We start from the raw sequence: 19,654 nt of genomic DNA, 5'->3' as shown, positions 1-19,654 counted from the left end.
GAGAATGCTCTTGACTGCACTTTGACTAATCTTCTGGCTTGTTTATGCAGACTCCATAGTCCTGCCCTTACCTGACTTTAGACTATTCATGGCTATGCTCTTGCTTCATCCCTGTTGACTTTAGAAGGACTTAAAGAACTGTAGTGAGTGACTGCACTCCACCAATAAGTATTCTACCATGACATCCGTGGCGCTGCCTGTCCCCCCTATTCCTTCTTCACTTGTTTGCTGATACAGATATTATTCAGTATCTTTGATTTATTCCTGGGACTTATTTTTCTGCTTGGAGGTTAAATTCTGTTTGTGTTTCTTCCCACTAACTGGAGCTTGTCATAATTTAAACTTCTGAGAATCAGTGTCCACTTCCAGTCAATAGGTTCTGCTTACTTTACATATATCCCTAGTCCTGGCTCCTGTTATGGCTCTGAATTTATCCTGTTTTCTGGCTTCGACTTATATTTTGACCATCTGCTTGTTTTGTGATTTTATCCCTGATATCGCCTCTTGGTATTATCTCCACGTTACTGTAGTAAAAGGGCTACGCTCCATCGTGTATATGTACCATGGTTTGTAGACAGTTAAATACTATAAGATGTATGTGTATGTATCAATGGCTGCCATCAAGCGTTGAGTAGACTTAAGTTTTGATGTTAAGTAACATAGGGTTGAGGTAGTAGAAAGAGCGGCAGATGGTGGGAGAGAGAACAGGATGGAAGGCTCAAGAGGAACCAGTGAATAAGGTTCAAGTGTGAGAAGACGTGTTCTAAGTGCTAGATTCAGTTAGTGGACTCTGAGTTATCCTTGAGAGTTCTGGAGCCTACAACTCACCCTGGTTGGCTTAGAAAGTTGTCCGGCTAGAGAGCCATGTGTTGCCTGAGCGGCCCGGCCTGGCACCCGCCTCCTTCATGACACCCCTCTTGCCATCAGATGCCTCTGATGACCAAGCCCAGGAGTTCCTGTGTAAGTTCATATTCCTGAACAGGGGTTAGTGGGTGAAAGTCAAGGCAGAACCTAGGATCTGCTAAACAGAGGGGCTTGCATAAAGCCTGTCCATGGAAGCTCTATTAACAGTTTCCAGGTTTCTATGACCACTGAAGCCATGACATTTATTTGCACCATCGCTGCTAGTTGACTGCTGTTCTAGGGACCGTGACATGGGAATTCATTTGTTGCCATGTCCATTTTAACTTTCAGTGGATAAAAGGATAAAAACTAGGACATCCCTTACAGTTTGCACCGCAGCGAAGCCATCTTAGCTTAGAAAATGTGGCTCTTAAACATGGATCCTGTTAGCTAGATAAAATGCAAACTCTAATAAATTTGATACACAAACTCTCAACTCATAGCTTAACAGAGCCTGAAGGATGAATGTTTGGTTCAACTAAATGTCCATCCAGTTCATAGTAATCCTGCTCAAATTAATTTTCTTAAACCTAAAATGAGAGTACTTTTGCTTTCTGTTAAAGTTGTCACTTATATTTCAAGCTCCTTTCTTGTCCCTCTATTTCAGTACAACAGCAAGTAGCTCTGGTGATATACTTTTAGAGAGGGGATTCTCAAACATGCAAAGATGCAATTTTGTATGATTTTGAGCATATATATTTGGCCACTACTGTGAGCAAACTGTGATCATTGTGTAAGGATAGGGTCTCACAACAGTATGGAAAAATATGTCCGATTTTCATCCAGAAAAGGGAGTCAATTTTTTTTTCCCATATATCATCCATGTGCAATCAGTTTTTTTTTTAAACTAGCAGCTTTTAATCATTTACAGGAATATTTACAGTTTCCTTTCTTTTAGAATTTCATGGTATTCATAAGAATTGGATGCTATCCTGTGGTATCTGATTTATTCTCCCACCGATAGACTTAAATAGATGAATCTCACATGATTTCCATAGTAAAATTGTTCATACTGCGATTTTTTTCATCTACATTGGCTAATTGAATAACATTGGTTCGAGTGATTTTTTTTCCCACAAATAGCACTCAGACTGAAAATATGGCTATGTGAACCTGGTCTTAAAGTTAGCATTAGATTGAGGAATATGGCTCTAGATAATAGTCTTTTGACTTGTTTGGGCCTTTACAATACTGTTGGGGATCATTAAAGAGAATCTGTCATCAGGTTTTAGCTATCTCATCTGAGAGCAGCATAATGTAAGGAAAGAGGACCCTGATTCCAGCAATGTGTCACTTAGTTTATTGGGTGCAGAAGTTGTGATATAATCGGGGTAATAAGGAGGTTAATTCATTAGATGCGACAACCCCAGCACTGCTGCCAGCCAGGTCCCACTTGTCAGTGTTTACTGGAGCCTGGAGAGATTGGACGTGTTTTCAGTCTCTCCAGGCTCAGATGTAGCAGAGCTGAATCGTCGTAGGACCTCGTGTGGATTACATCGGACCTACAGGGACGTTTTTGGGGTTAATAAAGGGGTGAAAAAGGGTTTTCTTTGTATTTTATTTTAAAAAAGGATTTTTGGGGTGTTTGTGTTTATTTATTTCCACTTACAGATTACTGATGGGGGTGTCTCATAGACGCCTCCCATTACTAATCTAGGGCTTAATGTCAGCTGTGAGCTGAGATTAACCCCTTATTACCCCGACTCGGATCTCCTATGAATGCCAGCCCCTGGCTGTCATGACAATCCATCTGCATCACTGGAGCGCTGTTGGGAGCGGGGAATGGTGTGATCCTCGCCAGCGTGTGTTAAACCCAGCTCTCAGAGATTACAGCAGGATTTAACTGGTTAACAGCCATGGACAAATCTCTGATTAACTGGCAGCTGTTAGAGGAACATGTCAGCTGATCATATCAGCTGATATATGCAGGGAAAGATGCAGACTCAGTGTGTGAGTCCACATCAAAATAAGGGATCTGACCTAGGATGTATCAGTCTAAGGTCATGAAGGGTTAAGTTGGATTTACATATTGTGAAAATATGCCTAAAAAAGTCCTTGATGGGAGATATGTATTATTAAGGTTGATAGGCTCAGTGACGTAAGCCCAAAAGCAGGTTACAGCATGGTTAATACTGAGAGAGTTAATAAGTTGTGTCAGGGCCGGGTTTAAGAGCAGTCAGATAGATGGATGGGAATGACTGCTCACATATCTCCACCTTGGGGCATGGCACATCAGGTAAAATGGACAGTCTTATTCAGGTGCCTGTGGAGGTTTGAACACCTCCAGCAGTGTTGCTCTTGCTAAAGAGCAAGACAGTATCCTGAGCGGGCGGACCCAGCAGCTATATGTGGACTTGTTATTTTCAATTTGTATCCTTGTACTGGAAGGAAGTTGTTTTGGGTTTGTTATTACGACGTGATTTATGAAGACTGAATAAACCAGATGAACATTTAAATGGAAACAGTTCCTGTGTCTACCTCTAAAGCCAGCTTTACACGCTGCAATATATCTTACAATGTGTCGGCGGGGTCACGTCGTAAGTGACGCACATCCGGCATTGTAAGTTACATTGCAGTGTGTGACAGGTACGTGCGATTGCGATTGAATGGTAAAACGTTCATCGCATACACATCGCACCTGTATCTAGAATTGCACGTCAGATTTTTCATCGTATCCGGGGTAGCACACATCGCAGTGTGTGACACCCCGGGAACGATGAACAGATCTTACCAGCGTCCTGCGGCTCCCGGCCGACAATGCGGAAGGAAGGAGATGGGCGGGATGTTTACATCCCGCTTAGCTCCGCCCCTCCGCTTCTATTGGCCAGCTGCCGCATGACGTCGATGTGACGCCGAACGTCCCTCCCACTCCAGGAAGTGGACGTTCGCCGCCCACATCGAGGTCGTATGGACGGGTAAGTATATGTGACGGGGGGTTACTCGTATGTGAGGCACATTCAATAAATTGAACGTGCCGCACATACGATGGGGGCGTTGCAAATCGCATACGAAATCGTATGCGAAATTGCAACGTGTAAAGCAGGCTTAAGATGCAACAAAGCCATTCAGAATCTTACAACATACAAAATCTCGCTTCTTGATAATCATGCAGTTTCAGCAGACTACCAGCCCCTGACAGATGAGCAAAACTCTTGTGTGAAATGATTTGTAAGTTTTCTGAAATATCATCGTCCTTAGTAGCGCAACGTCCTGGGTAATAAGTATGTGCTGGCCAGAATAATGACAGTTTATGTGTTCTATTACTGATCATCATCATTCTGTGTGCATAGGAAATGTAGTCTTCCTGTCTGAACAGGATATTAAATGTCTTCCGATCAGCGGACAAGTAGCTGATCAGTAGAGAAGGTGTTAAAGTAGTGTATAAAATTTACTCACTCCCAAAGAGATTAGCGATTTGGTAAAACATAAGTGAATATTAAATGAAAAAAAAACCATTATGTTTTACAATAAATGACTTAAAAAAAATATTACAGAATTAAAGGGAACCTGTCACCAGATTTGGGGCCTATAAACTGTGGCCACCACCAGGGGGCTCTTATGTACAGCATTTTAACATGCTATATATAAGAGCCCAGGCCGCTATGTAGAATGTAAAAAAACACTTTATAATACTTACCTAATGGTCGCGCTGTGGTGGATTTGAGTCAGATGGGCGTCTCCGTTGTCTGGTCCTCCTTCTGAAGCCTGTGTGCATGATGCATCCTGCGTCATACACACTCGCCGATCCCGTGCAGGCGCACTACAATACTTTGATCTGCCCTGCTCAGGACCTCAATGCCAGCGAGTGTGGATGACGTAGCACGCGTAATACTCCACGGCTACAGAAGAAGGACGACAATGATGGCCAAAAGAAGAAGCACCGGCACCGGACAACGGAGATGGCCATCTGACTCAAATCCATTGCACCACGACCGTTAGGTGAGTATTATAAAGTGTTTTTATGTCCTACACAGTAGCCTGGGCTCTTATATACAGCATGTTAGAATGCTGTATATAAGAACCCACTGGTGGCGGCCACAGCTTATAGGGCAAAAAACTGGTGACAGGTTCCCTTTAAATTCTCAAAGCCAGATATTAGTTTTACTGGGTAACTGTATATAGGCAAATCTTAGGAGTATCATCATTTTACACAGTGTAAAGGCAAAATATATAACATTATCGAAAATATGTTTACAGCAGTTTTCAGTTGTTATTTTTACTTTGGCTATTTGTAGAGCTTACCTTTCCTTGAATTCAGAGAACGGATATTTGTTGTAGTCTCCACAAAGCTCATTACCCTCACTTATGTACTTTTTCATTTCTTCACTCAGCTGCGCTTTCTGAAATAGAGGACAGATGTTTCATTTGTCAAGAATTCAAAGTATGCACAAAAAACCTGGATCATTAAAATAAATGTTTTAACATGAAGCAAAAAATGACAAACAATTAAAAAAAATTAAAAAGCACCTGAAGTACAAAAAAAATCAAATAAGGTCAACCTGAACCTCAAAAACCAAGCCCAGCTCACAATAGGAATAGCAAACAGTGAGTCTATTCCAGATGAAATGTGATCATGCCATTCCCAAATATTACCAAATCTCCACTAGATAGAGCAAAATTCATAGAACAGTAATAGCAATAAGCCAACGGTCTGTGGATCAATGCTATAAAGATGTAAGAAAATAGTGATAAATTAGGCACAAAGTAATGCGTTTAGAGAGGATGGTCCACAGATTAAGTACAAAACTTACATAATGGAAATACAAAGAATAATAAAATGGGCACCCTTGAGAAAGGCACACTGCAAGTGGCGAGGCACGTGAGTTATCTAGCTCCTCTTTACATTCATCCAGGCACTGACTCATGTACTACCTTGGTAGACATTTTCCACACTGGATCTGCATATGCTCACTTGTCTGGTTTACCATTTTATAATTTTTTGTAATTCTATTATTTTTGCCTCTATGGCAAATGTTTACTTAATCTGTGTTTGATCCTCTCACCCTTCAATAGATGCTGCAAACACATTACTTTGTGACTAATTTAATTGTATGTCAGTTTTGACTTTGTGTTAATAAAATACTTATTTTGGTGATTCTGTTTTTTGTACATACTGTCTCTTTTATTTTTGCTTCACATACATTGCCTTAAGGATGCTTACTGATTGATCCCTTCATTTGTAGTGCCCTCAGTTTTTCCTCTTCAGTTTGTCAAGAATTCCTTAAGGGGAATCTGTTAGCAGGTTTTTGCTATGTAATCTGAAGACCGCATGCTTTAAGGGTTAACACACACAATTCAGTGGTGCCTCTCTTATGAAGGTCTGGGGTGTTGTTTGTCAGCTCTGCTGTATTGCTAAATCTAAAAACTGTGATTGTGTCAGAACTGCTGCATCTAGTAAACTAAGTGATAGATTGTTAGATTAAGAGTCTCTTTACCCACATCATGCTGCTCATAGGTGAAGTAGAAAAACCTGCTGACAAATTCCCTTTAAATGTGGCATAAAAAGCATGCTTTAAGGGTTAACATGCAGAATTCAGTGATGCCTCTCTTATTAAGGTTTGGGGTGGTGTTTACTTGCAATGATTGTTTTAGCATTTATCATTGCTGGACTACATTGTCTCATGCCTCGCAGTCTGACATGCCCCCTCCTGTGATCAGTACCTCACATTCAATGTACTATGTCTGTACAATGCTTAGTGTGGGTGGAGGCAGCTTTTTCAGCTCTGCTGCATGGCCAAATCTAAAAACTTTGATTGTGTCAGAACTTCTGCATTCAGTAAACTAAGTGATATATCATTGAATTAAGCCTCTCTTTGCCTACATCATGTTGCTCTTAGGAGAGGTAGAAAAACCTGATGACACATTCCCTTTAAGTGTAGCATAAAAAGGTGTCTGTCTGATAAAATTCAGTAAGATTTTTTTTTGCAATTGAATAAAGTCTGCTTTACACGCTGCAATTAGTCGTGCGATCGCACCCGCCCCGATCGTTTGTGCAGCACGGGCCTATTTCTTGCCTGTGTCGCACAAAGTCGTAACCCCCTGTCACACATACTTACCTTCCAAACAACCTCGCTGTGGGTGGCGAACATCCACTTCCTGAAGGGGGGGGGATGTTCTGCCGTCACAGCGACGTCACACAGCGGCCATTCAATAGAAGCGGAGGGGCGGAGATGAGCAGGACGTAACATCCCGCCCACCTTCTTCCTTCCGCATTGCCGGTGAGACGCAGGTAAGCTGTGTTCATCGTTCTCGGGGTGTCACACGAAGCGATGTGTGCTGCCTTGGGAACAATGAACAACCGGACGTTCGATTTTTTGAAAATGAGTGACGTGTGAACGATGAACGAGAAGGTGAGTATTTCTGCTCGTTCACCATCGCACGTAGCTGTCACACGCTACGATATCACTAACAATGCTGGATGTGCGTCACTTACGACGTGACCCCGCCGACATCTCGTTAGATATATCGTAGCTTGTAAAGCCCGCTTAACAGTTTTGATAGGAAATTTAGCAAGAACTCTAACTTGTGTTTCTTCAAGCTATATAAGCTACATAAGATTGCTGAAATCTTACAAAAGCAAGCTGTGCTCTATTGTTTTTGTGTTTTACTCAGATTTATGTTTGGATTTCAATGCTGACAAAGGTTTAAATTGAAGCTCATGACCTAAATGGCAACATACGAGTCCCCCACTTTCATTACATGCCATGCACTATTTATATTATTGGTGCATTGTGATTTTATTACCACAGTGTACCACCCATAGTTAAGCTGCTGAATAGATGCATATTTTTTAATTGCTAAAGGGACCTTGTCATTCGTATTTACTTACAGATATTGTGTAAATCTGCAGTTAGATAGCATTAAACTCATGCCAGCCTTGCTTTCTGGCAGCACAGCTACAGGGAGAAATGAAGTTATATCTTCCCTGTATCTGCCTGCTTCTAGTCATAGAGGCGGTGCAGAGAACATATCCAGTCACCAATCACTATACAATGAGCACCAGTAATCACTTCCTGGCTCTATGATCTGGCTCTATGTTCTGTAGCATGTGTATGCGTATGTGTACGTGTGTGTACGTGTGTGTGTACGTGTGTGTGTGTGAAAGTCCTCTGTTAGATTAAGCAGAAAATGATATCTTTATACAATCATAGTTTACAAAATTGACCTTTTTCCAATAATTTACTGCAAAAATTAACCTGCTTGTTTTAACCCTTGGGAAAGTTTCTATCTGAAGTAACCTTTTCATGTAATCATAAGGATTGCTTATCATCCTGCCTACATAATGTAATTGGGACCAGAACCGATCTAGACCGTATTTTGCCATCAGGACCAAAGAAGACTCTTCTTAATGATAGTCCATTATGGGTGCCGGTGTTGTTGGGGACTTATTTGTTCTATCTGGACTAAAAAAAAATTGCTGATCTAAATCAGTAAAACTTTAACCCTAGAACGCATACCTGGGGCCTCGCAGGCCTGCTAGGTCATTTGTTTTCTATGGTAGATTGAATTGCTTGCGCGTTCTAGGGTTAAAATGTATATTATAGCAATTCTGAAAGAAATGTTAAAGTACCTTAGTAAGGTTTCAATGTACTAGTTTTGCAGTTGCTATTGTAAAATCTGGTGACAGATCTGCTTTAAAGATTTTGTGAATATATAGATATTAGCTCTGCCAATTTACAGCTTTGATCACAGTACTTTAGAACTTTTATATTTTTACTTCCTTTAAAAAAAAAAAATCAGAACAAGAACAAATCCTACCAGGAAGAACATAAAATGCTCTTAATCCTGAAGTGGGGAGCCTTATTCCATGTAGTAAAAAGTTGCCTGAGAAGTATAGGACCAAAGTTTTTAGAAGTTGGATGACAAAAGAGATCAAAAACTTGAAAACTAAACTGTTCTCTTATTTTTAGCTGTAACCTAAATATCTAAAGTTATAAAACATTTCCACAGCATTGTTTTAGTGATGGAAAACTATAAAAAAAAATACCTTCTTTTCCAAGCAAGACTTAGCATCTTCTGAGCTGCAACATTTCTCCACCATATCTGCCATAGATTCGTACAGCTTGCCAACAAACACTTCTGGAAGCTTAGTATTTCTTTTCGCTAACTCGTACATATACCTGGGGATAAGACGGATGAAACGTCTGTGTAAATGAAACGACTTTCTTTTCTTCTATGTTTGACAAAAGATTCCACACAAATAAATAAATAAATAATAGAAGACAGTTGGTTTCTTCAGATTTTTTTCAGAACTATCCTATGACATTGTATTCATGATTGGGGGGAAAAAGACTTTTCGCATCCTTAAAGTATCAAAGAGAGAAACGGTGACATAAAGCTTTTCACTGATAAACTAAAGAGTTCAAAATATTGAAATTCACAGACTCGATTCTTATACTGTGGGTAAAAGAAAGTTCATATGTAATGGATTTCTGATAGGTGCTATGAAACTTACAATCAAAACGGTATAGAAACAGCTTTTATGATATAACATAATAATATAACAAAAGACAGACAGTTAAAAGGGTAGGGAAAGAAAATACATAAATATATGATAATTAAAAGACGTTGGTCAAGCAAAGTTGAGACTGCTGTAATGGTTCATGGTGGTTTTGAAAATATTTTCTTGAATTAATCTATGTAAAAAAAATGAAGGACACAGCCAGGGACGGTTAAGGTTTTTGGAGGCATGTCAAGGCAAACGTCACATGACACTAAATTATGGAGACACCAGAGCCGGGTATTCTCTTAGGCTTCAAATCAGATTCACTTTGTATTTGATTTGCCACTAATGGCTCATTTTTATGAATAGTGCAAGTCTGATACATATTATATAATTATGCATATGAAATAAAGAGTGACCGGCAGAGAAAGGCTGTGTGGTGTGGATTCGAAAAACCTAGTTGTGTAGGGATAGTGGTTTGTGAAGGCCCCTAAGGACACCCAAGAACAAAGGTGCCCACTTTGCCATCTTGATAATCCGATGAGGTAAAATAGTGTACTAGTCTTAAAAAAAAAGTCAATGCTAAGTTGCACATCACACATCACATTTGTACTGGGGCCCAGTAGGCGATGGACGCACTGAACCCTACTGTGTACTAGATTTCATATAAGGAGATGAGCAATTAAATTCCATTTAGATTTTAAGACATGGGAAATGTCCTTAGCTGAAAAATATCAAAATACAGAGGTTCATATTGTGATCTTGCACAAGGACTCTGTGATGTCTGTGTCCACCATGAATCAATGTAGAATGTTTACTAAATATTTCAGTCTGGATTGTAAGCTTGTGCCGTGCACCTTAAATGGAATGCAGGATACAGTGGCTCCTGATATCAGAGTGTTTTTTCCACTCAAGGATTGTGGAAGGAATGCAGGTGTAAATGGGAGGCAGCTCAGAGGAATGCAATTGGTTAGCACAAAAGTCCTGTATTTGAAACATCTTTGCAGCCTGCAGGAAAGCTCTTCACCTCCACTGTCAATCTTGCTAAGTCTTTCTCATGACACCTCAGCATTCTGTCTGTTAGTGTAGAGGGGTTAGGGCTACACCACCTCCTTGCAGAAGTAACCGGAACACCAAATGGGTTTATCTGCTATGGTAAATTATAAGTGTATTTTGTAAATGGCCACCAGGTGGCAGCTTGGGTTTGTGATGGCTTCCCTGGCACCTGGGTAGGTAAACAATAGGTTACGAAAAGGAGGAGGATAGGATAATGTATATAGGACAGGATATAGAAGGAGGGTATTGTTCAGATTAAGGATCCTAAGGGTCACCCCTTTGATCCCAGGCATGCGGGGTCCTGCTCTAAAGAGGACTGTGAAACTGAATCCCCAGAAGTGGGACTTAGTACGGTCAGTCGGGGAGGTGTTCATTCTTTCCTAGAGTTGATACCCAAAGAAATCCCCTGTGAAACCTAAGGTCAGTGGGCCCTGACAGAGAAGGGTGGGCCCTGGCTTATAGCATGAGCGGAGGAGTGCTGTCATACCTAGCCTTTCCAAAGCACAAGCTAATCCCTGTGGGTGGGATGGATAGGCTTAAGGACTATTTGAATCGGTTCACGCAGTGTGATGTCAGATGGGAGAATTTGGGGCCTAGTGGTGTCCAATGGAGCCCAGGTGCCAGGAAAGTGGTCGGCCAATTAAATTATATGTGAAAGTGGAGTCTGGAGGGAACTCGATTGGGACTAGAAGAGGTACCCTTGTAGAGCAAGTGAAGACAGAATTTGTAATGAAGAATAATAAAGTTCTGTTGTTGAAAGAGAATACTCCAGTGAGCACTTTATTGTCTCAGAGAGGGAATGGATTGAGGAATGGACTGTGGCGAAGTCATCCTTTTGGTAGAGCGGTGACTGGGAGGCAAGGGGCTACCGATAGGCAACCCCTGTATACACGACTACCACTGCTTGCCCCATGCCCCCCACATTAGTGCTGATCTCAGCCCCCTCTCTTGGTTCTGCTATTGGCTGTGAATATCACACATTCCTGTGGACTATTGCTTATCAGTCCCTCACACTCAGACACCTATCTCCTTGCCTTCTCTCTGGTGGCAGAAACATACATACTCCATCTGGTGTGGCAAATTCCTTCATCTTTTGGGCATGAAAAATTTCTTTACAGAAACTTGACAGCCACAGGACTAAGTCTCTTCTGCTCTCCTTTGTATTGGCAATGCTCACCCCCTCTCCATGCAATAGCGGTACGCTTTCTTGCAGGTGAGCTGTTCTCCCTCAACTATAACTGCACCAGCAGCAATACAGGATGGAGTCCAGCTTTTTCTCCTCCATGGCTCTAGCTATAGCCCTGGGTTAGTGTATTATATGTAGTGAATGTTACCAATCCTAATACTTGCTACGAATAATAAACACACTTTTCTGTTCATTTCAACAGGCCTCGTTTTTCTGCCAGGCTGTATGTCTATATGTCTCCAACACAGGGTTCCCCAACTTCAGAACTCAAGAACCACCAACAAGTCATCGTTTCAGGATTACTTTAGCATTGCCAAGGTGTTGGAATCATCACCTTTTTAAAGGATTAAATTATCACCTGTGTAATACTAAGGAAATCCTTACTAAGGAAATAACATGCACTGTCAGCTGCTGTTGAGGACTGGAGTTGGGGAACACTGGTCTAACATCTACCTGTGGGAGTTGGTACCTTTTTATGCTGTTTATTTTTTTCCCCAGGGGTGTTCGTATTTATTCAGTTGCCAACCCATACTACCCTCTGACCCAGCCAGTCAGCCAGCAACTCAATGCATTATTTGTTTGTAGGATACAGCACTACCATGACTCACAGTGATTAGCCCCTCAGACTCTACCAGTTGCAACCAGGGTGTTTTATTATTTTACAATTTACCAACATCACATATGCTCTGTTCTTCCTGATTGTCACACAGCTTATTGTACCTCAGTAGACTCAAAGCCTATCCATGGAAGCCCTATTTTGTGCTGCCAGGCTAACAGACAGAGCCAAAATGGAAGTTTAGTTTGGTAAAGGAGTTTTAGATAGGAGTTGAACATGATATTAGAGACAACAGACAGACAATCTCTAGTATTTTGTAGTGATGCAAAGGTGATATCAGGAGAAACTTTGCGAACCTGGGTGTCATCAGTGTATAGTTGTTACTAAAAGCGAGATCTGCTGATGATTTGTATATTAGACACAATGGAGAGAAGTGGAGGGATCTAGGATTGAACCATGAGGGGATAGAGGAGAAATAGAATAGTTAGAAAATGAGACACTAAAAGAGTGGTCAAAGAGCTATGAGAAGAACCAAGGTAGAGTGGTATCCTTTGGGCTAATTGATTGGAGCATAGTGAAAATGAGCTTGTTTTCCCCAGTGTGAAATGTTACAATTATATCCAGTATAATCAGAAGAGATTATCTGTTAGTAGGACATTGGTTTCTGTAGATTGTTAAAATCAAAACCAGATTTTAAAGGATCAAGATGAAAGTTATCCTAAAGCTAGTGAATTACAAGAGACTAGACCATAATGATCAGAGTGGTACTGTAATTTAGGGCTAAGAAGGAGTGAAAACTGCAGTTTTAGATCAGTGGATTGTGACATAATGGGAATCGAGAAGTAGGATCGTTTGGCAAGGTGATGGGCAGGTTTATATGTTTTCAGCATAAACCTACACCGGATAAGTCTTCTGCAAAATCTAATTTTCTCCACAGATATTCAGCACAACTGAAGAAATCAACTTTTCTTGTGGTGTGTGCTCATGTACAGGGTGGTGTTTCATCCAGGGCACTTTTTATGGTCTTATGATAATATTTTGTTGCTAAATCTGAACAGAATGAAGAGATTGTGGACAAAAATGGCTGTAAATTCTGCATAAGTTGATTTTTAATGGAATGAAGAATTATTTGTATGCGGCATGTAGGGATGTCCTGAGTGGAGTGAACAATCTTAAAAAAAATAATAGAAGCCTGTGTTCAGAGCAGAAAAGGAGAGTTAGTTAAGTCATGCATGGGGCGGAGCCAGAAAAAGACCAAAACCATTGTATTTGGTTTTCATGTACAGTGGAACCTCGCTTAATAAGTAACCCAGTTAATGAGAATTTCGCTGAACGAGCAAAGCTTTCTGTAAATTTGTAACTCTGTTTGCGAGAAAGCTTTGCTGTATGAGCAAAATACTCACCGCACACACTTCTGGTTCCGTACATCCACCGCGCTCTAATCCGCACTTGCAGTCTGCACAAACACACACAAGCACGCACAAACACACACACACACGTACACACATACAGTATTATGCCCGCCTTACCTTCCGTTCCGCCGCTGGCCTCATGGTTCTTGTAGTTCGCCGGCTCATCGCGATGAGGTAAGAATCCTCGCGGCGAACTACAAGATCCAGGAGGCCGGCGATGGAACGGAAGGTAAGGTGAGCATAATATGTTTACCTTCAGTTCCATCGCCGGTCTCCTGGGTCCTGTAATTCGCCGGTATAGGCTGTGCATCGGCAACCATAGTGATGAGGCAGGAACTTCCTCTGTCACCGCTACTCAAAGGCAGTGCGCTGGCTAATCAGAGGCAAGTGGCTCCTGCCTTTGACGTCAGCGCTCTGGCAGCGGAAGTTCATCCCTCGTTGTGATGGTAACCTGATACACAGCCCGTACTAGTGAACAGCAAGTCCCAGGAGACCAGCGATGGAATGGTAGGTAAGGTGAGCATAATATGTGCGTGTGCGTGCGTGTTTGTGTGTGTTTGTGTGAGTTTGTATGTGTTTGTGTGAGTTTGTGTGTGTTTGTACGTGTTTGTGTGTGTTTGTGCATGTGTGAAGTGACACAATAGGGGACCAGGATGGGACATTTAACAAGTTGTGGAACGAATTGTCAGCATTGCAGTGATTTCCTATGGAAAATCTTCCTTTGCTGAGCGAGTAAGTTGTTTTAAAATATTTTTATTAGGGATTATATAACATATGGTAAAAGTCATGTAAAAACATCATATTAATTTGTAATAAGTCATATGATTTCTTACAAGTAATAAACAATTGTTGATGGATAGGGAAGAAGAGAAGGGAAAGTTAGGCTGCTTTCACACCTCCGGTTTCTGCAATGCGGCACAATCCGGCACTTTGCAGGAAAATCGCAACCGGTTTTTTTTGCTGCCTGCATAGACTTTAATTAGTGCCGCATTGTGCCGCATGGCCTTGCGTTCCGTCCGTTTTTTGCCGCATGCGGCAGATTTAGCCGATGCGGCGGCCGGATGGAACGTTGCCTGGCACGTTTTTTCGTGCGGCAAAAAAAAACCGCATCGCGCCGCATTCGGCCGATGCGGCGCATTTTTCAATGCATGCCTATGGCGGCCGGATGCGGCGCGATGCGGCAATAACCGCATCCGGCCGCCGCATGCGGTTTTTGCCACTGCGCATGCTCAGTAGCATGCCGCAAACGGCAAAAACCGGACTGGCCGCAAAGGAAAAACTTATGCAAAGGATGCGGTGTTTTCACCGCATCCGTTGCATAGCTTGCACAGCCGGATTGAGCCGCAGAGCTCAAGCCGGATGTGTGAAAGTAGCCTTAGGATGTGAAGGATTGCAAACGTTTAATAGGGAAACAGGCAAAACAAAAAGGGGGTTGAAGGGGAATGGGGAGGAACAAGCGAGTAGGAGAACCATATAACATGAATCCTTAAAAGGAAAGGAAAATATCATAGCTATTTATAAAGAATACCTGAGCGAGTAACTTGGTTAACAAGCACACTCCCAGAACGGATTGTTCTAGTTAACCAAGGTTCCACTGTAGAGGAAAGTTGTGAGTGGCCTAAAGAGGAAGTTACAAATAGAAGAGGAGCAGCAAATGGGAGACTGAATTATTGATGAGGATGTTAAAATCACTCATAATGAGAGTGGGTATGAAAATGCAGAAAAAATATGTAAGCCAACATGTAAATTGGTCAAGGAATCCTTGGTTGTTGGCCCTGACAGTGATATACAACCATCATTCATTGGGAGGATGGATGGAGTTTTACAGAGTATATCCACATATATACAGCTTGCATTGAATACTAATTTTTATATTTATTTTATATATGTGTTTAATTAAAAACATAAGTATATTTTGTATGTTTTACCTACTTTTTAAGCTCTTGATTTTTGCCTTTCTTGCACAGTTTGTCACTGGTTGGGAATTGAAGTTTTGAAAGCTTAATGGGTTCAGCAGCTGGCATGGAATGTAAGCAGAGGAGAGCATCTATTGATGATTTCTTACAGCAGGAAGACACTCTCTCATCTTTTGAAAGTTTATGACAGACTTGCTTAACATGTTCAGACAGCTATAAAAAGAAGAAAAAAGCATTACCAATTATCTCTTTTTGACATAGGGCATAACAGTAACTACATACATTGCCTTCCATATAGTATAATAAGCCCCATATTGTCTTCCATATAGAATAACGAGTCCTACATTGCCTTCCATGTGGTATTATGGCTCCACATTGCCTTCCATATAGTATAATGGATTCTACATTGCCTTCCATATAGTATAGTGGACTCCACATTGTCTTGCATATAGTATAATTGCCCCCACATTGCCTTCCATATAGGGTAATGGGCTCCACGTTGCCTTCCATACAGTATAATGGGCCCCACATTGTCTTTCATATAGTATAACGGGCCCCACATTGCCCTTCATAAAGTATAAGGAAGCCCCCATACACTCATTTCCTTCCATGCAGTATAATAGTAATAGTATAACACAGTATGCTCATTGATTTAAAAATAAATAAAAAAATATATATATAAATACTCACCTATCCTTGGTTCTTCATTGCTCCACTTTTCACTGCTTGGCACAACAAGCATGATGAAGTGATGTCATCATGCCCACTGTGCAAAGATGTCAGATGTCGAGGGAGAATCATGATGGAAATAGTTGACAGCTCCCCCTTTTATCATTGCAATCAACTGTATTGGCTTCCAGGAGATGCCATCAGGCCTCCCTGATGTACGGGCTCCATAACATTCATGAGATTTGCCACCATTGATGGTAGATCACTGACTTGTGCAATCTGGCAGATCACAAACTGTCAGAACATCGGCAATAGAGGGTGAAGAAGCCACTGGGTGAGTATGAAAGTAGGGTCAGGTAACTTAGATTAAAAGCACCCCTTAAGTATTGAAAAAAAACCCTCCAGAGTGGTGCTTTAAATCCCCATGGGAACTAAAAATTAATATTAAAGGTAAAAAAAAGTTTGTTTTTTAAATATAGAAAGTTATCTAGCTTGAAAATAAAGAAATAGAAACTAAAAACATTTGGTAAGCCGATCTATCAAAATATAAAATTAAATAACTGTATGGTAAACACCATAAGGTCTTATTCACACATCAGTATTTTGGGGTGTGTCCTAAACACAGATCAGGTGTCAACTTTTTAATTCTAATTTTTGTCTGTAAATTCCACTCTTGGCTTTGGCATACAAACACTGATGCAAAATACTGACTTGTGATGGTGGCCTAAATTGAATAATATTGAAACACCAAAATTGCCATTTTTAGTTGTTGCACCTCCCTTAAAAAATGCAATAAAAAGTCATCAAAACCTTTAATATGCCCCCAGATGGTATCAGTAAAAATGTCAGCTCACCATGCAAAAATCGTCCTTACACATTTTCTCTTTCACAAAATCGTGACCCAAACCAAAGTTTTTTCAAAATATCAAATTTTATTTTCACCGTTTGAAAAAATATATATAAGTTTGCTGTTGCCACAATCATATTGACCTGGAAAAGCTTGACACCAAGTCATTTATACTACAAAATGAACATATAATAACAAAACCCCATAGCAATGGTGGAAACAAATTTTTTCAATAGTTCACAGTTTTTTTTTTTATTTTCCAGTATATTATGTGTTACAATGAATAAAATCATTAAAAACTATAACTCTTCCTGCTAAAAAATCAAGCTCTCAATTGGATAAGTTGATGGAAAAGTAAAAAAAAAGCAACAGAGGAGTAAGAACTAAAGCACACAAATAAAAACTGTCTGCGAAAGGAGTTAATAGTACTTCATCCTCATACATCATATTGTTATATGTCACAATCGAAAATGTTTTAATTCCCTGCAAAACTAGAATAATTTTGATGTTACTGTTTCATGATAAATACAATTTAACTTATCTTTAGATGGTGGCTGACCTTTGGGCCCTTAGTGCTCTACTTTAATGATTGCATTCGTCTTTTCTGCCTTCTAACATTCACCTCGGTGTTTCTTCGAGATGAATGCTATTTTACTTCACTTTACACTTTCCATGTGCTCTCAGATGGGAAATCTTGTTTGTACATTTTGAACTATTTTTCTATATCTGTGAAACAGTATTACATGACCTAAGACCCATAGGAAAGAAATAAAGAAAAAAACTGAAAATGTTCAAGAATGTCAAGTAGTGATGTGCAAGCGTGCTCGGCATTGATTGATACTCGACTGAGCATCATGGCCAAGTCCCTTCGCCACATGTTTCAAAGCTGTTTTTCAGCCACTAAACATGCGGGGATTGCCTGTCAATCATGGTATTGCTGTAGCCATGTTGGCCACTGGCATTACTGTAATTGGCCAGCCGCATCGCATCATCGGGTCTTATATGAGACCTGGGAGTACGATGCTCGGCGCAATGCAGTTCAGGGAGGAGGGACAACTTAGATTAAAGCAGATATATAGGCAGGGTTGTACACTTACACCCTTTTGCACCTTCCTGGTGGCACTAAAAGGTGTTTTTAACCTGGTTTAACTTAATAAATAATTTAAAAAAACTGCGTGGGGCCCCTATCTTTGATAACCAGCCAAGGTAAAGCAGACAGCTGTGAGCTGGTATTATCAAGCTAGGAAGGCCTATGGTTATTTGGCCCATTACCTGCCTAAAGAGATCAGCCCACAGCCACCCCAGAATTGGCGCAACACATTAGATGCACCAATTCTTGTGTTTTACCATGACTTTATCCAATTGCCCTGGTGTAGTGACAATCAGGGTAATATTTTTTTTAAATTGATGTCATCTGTGAATTGTCAGCTGGCATCAAGAGCAAGGCTTAGTAACGGAGAGGGGTCAGATACCCGTATTAGCAACCCAGTAAGTGTAAAGTTGAAAAACACACCCACATGGGAAAAATCGTTTATTTGAATAAAGACTCAACCACACTAGCCCTCATTCACTAATTTATTTAAAAATAAAAAAGAAAAATTAACAAGTAAGTGCCAATCATCCTTTTAAAATTACTTTATTAAATTCCAATCATTAAAACCACCAAAAACACCATGTGTATGGAGTAAGGGTTTGTTTTATAATATGCAGGGTTAGCATCCATTGGGAGGGGAAGATGGTATAGAGATAAAATACACCAACTCAAATTGCCCTACACAGACCGTAAACATGTCCTTGTCTAACCACGAAGGGTATGACATCTTAATTAAATGGATGCCCCTGTTACTCGGTGGTTGAACCTGAAATTCCCTACCTTCTCCCTAAAATAGCTGATAAGTATCATACACTGCCTATGGAAAAACTGATGAAACAGCATATAGACTGCTAAATGCAAATAAAAATATATTAAAATACAATACATGAGATTTGGAGAGTATATATGCAACCAGGCAACGGAATAACAAATAGAGTCACAAAAACTAAAAAGGTATAAATCACAATTTTATCTAATGCCTGGTATAAGAAAAAAATGTACATCCTTAAAAATGGTGCATAAAGCACACCTCAATCAGAATATGTATAAGAATATATACAAGCAGGCACTTAAATGGCAAAAGGGTGTCAGCATTTAACACGTACCCCTACACCAACCACTACTTAGCCAAGATAAGCAATAGTCAGTAAATTGCTTAGTGCAACAAATGAACATAAAGTGCATAGATAAGCACTCCGAGCGTCATGTTATCACCAGCCATATAAAGTATTCTGAGTCATGATGGCTCAATCTGCAGCCCTTGCACACCTTCTCATAGGAGGTTTCGGATTTATGTTCTCAGATGGTGCAGCAGCTGCAACAAAATGCTGGGTTTATGGTTTCAGCTGATGCCCAGTTACAGCCAGAACTCATAATAGCCCTTCCAGACAGGTTTTCTGCAGGGAGGGATAAATTCATTACTTTCATGGAAGCTTGTAAGTTACACTTCAAGCTTCGCCCTTATTCCTCAGGGAGAGAGGAATAGCGAGTGGGGACTGTAGTCTTCCTGAGCATTAGGTATCCTGCTCAGTGACAGAGTGAAATAACCCGTATAGGGCTGGCTAGGGAGCTC

The 19,654-nt window shown here is 40.6% G+C and overlaps 1 protein-coding gene across 1 annotated transcript in view; it reads right to left on the bottom strand.

Annotated features, from left to right (window-relative positions):
* The window catches only part of GC (GC vitamin D binding protein), a 383,851-nt gene that overhangs the window by 61,308 nt on the left and 302,889 nt on the right, over positions 1-19,654 (bottom strand). Inside the window, exons 8-10 of the mRNA XM_075337198.1 lie at positions 15,489-15,685; positions 8,891-9,023; positions 5,146-5,243 (exon numbers count right to left, since the gene is read on the bottom strand). Of these exons, the coding sequence (XP_075193313.1) occupies positions 5,146-5,243; positions 8,891-9,023; positions 15,489-15,685 (428 nt within the window). The remainder of the gene's footprint in view (positions 1-5,145; positions 5,244-8,890; positions 9,024-15,488; positions 15,686-19,654) is intronic.

This window comes from Anomaloglossus baeobatrachus, chromosome 1, assembly GCF_048569485.1.
Source record: "Anomaloglossus baeobatrachus isolate aAnoBae1 chromosome 1, aAnoBae1.hap1, whole genome shotgun sequence".
NCBI classification, from domain to species: domain Eukaryota; kingdom Metazoa; phylum Chordata; class Amphibia; order Anura; family Aromobatidae; genus Anomaloglossus; species Anomaloglossus baeobatrachus.
This window is presented reverse-complemented; position numbering and strand designations above follow the sequence as displayed.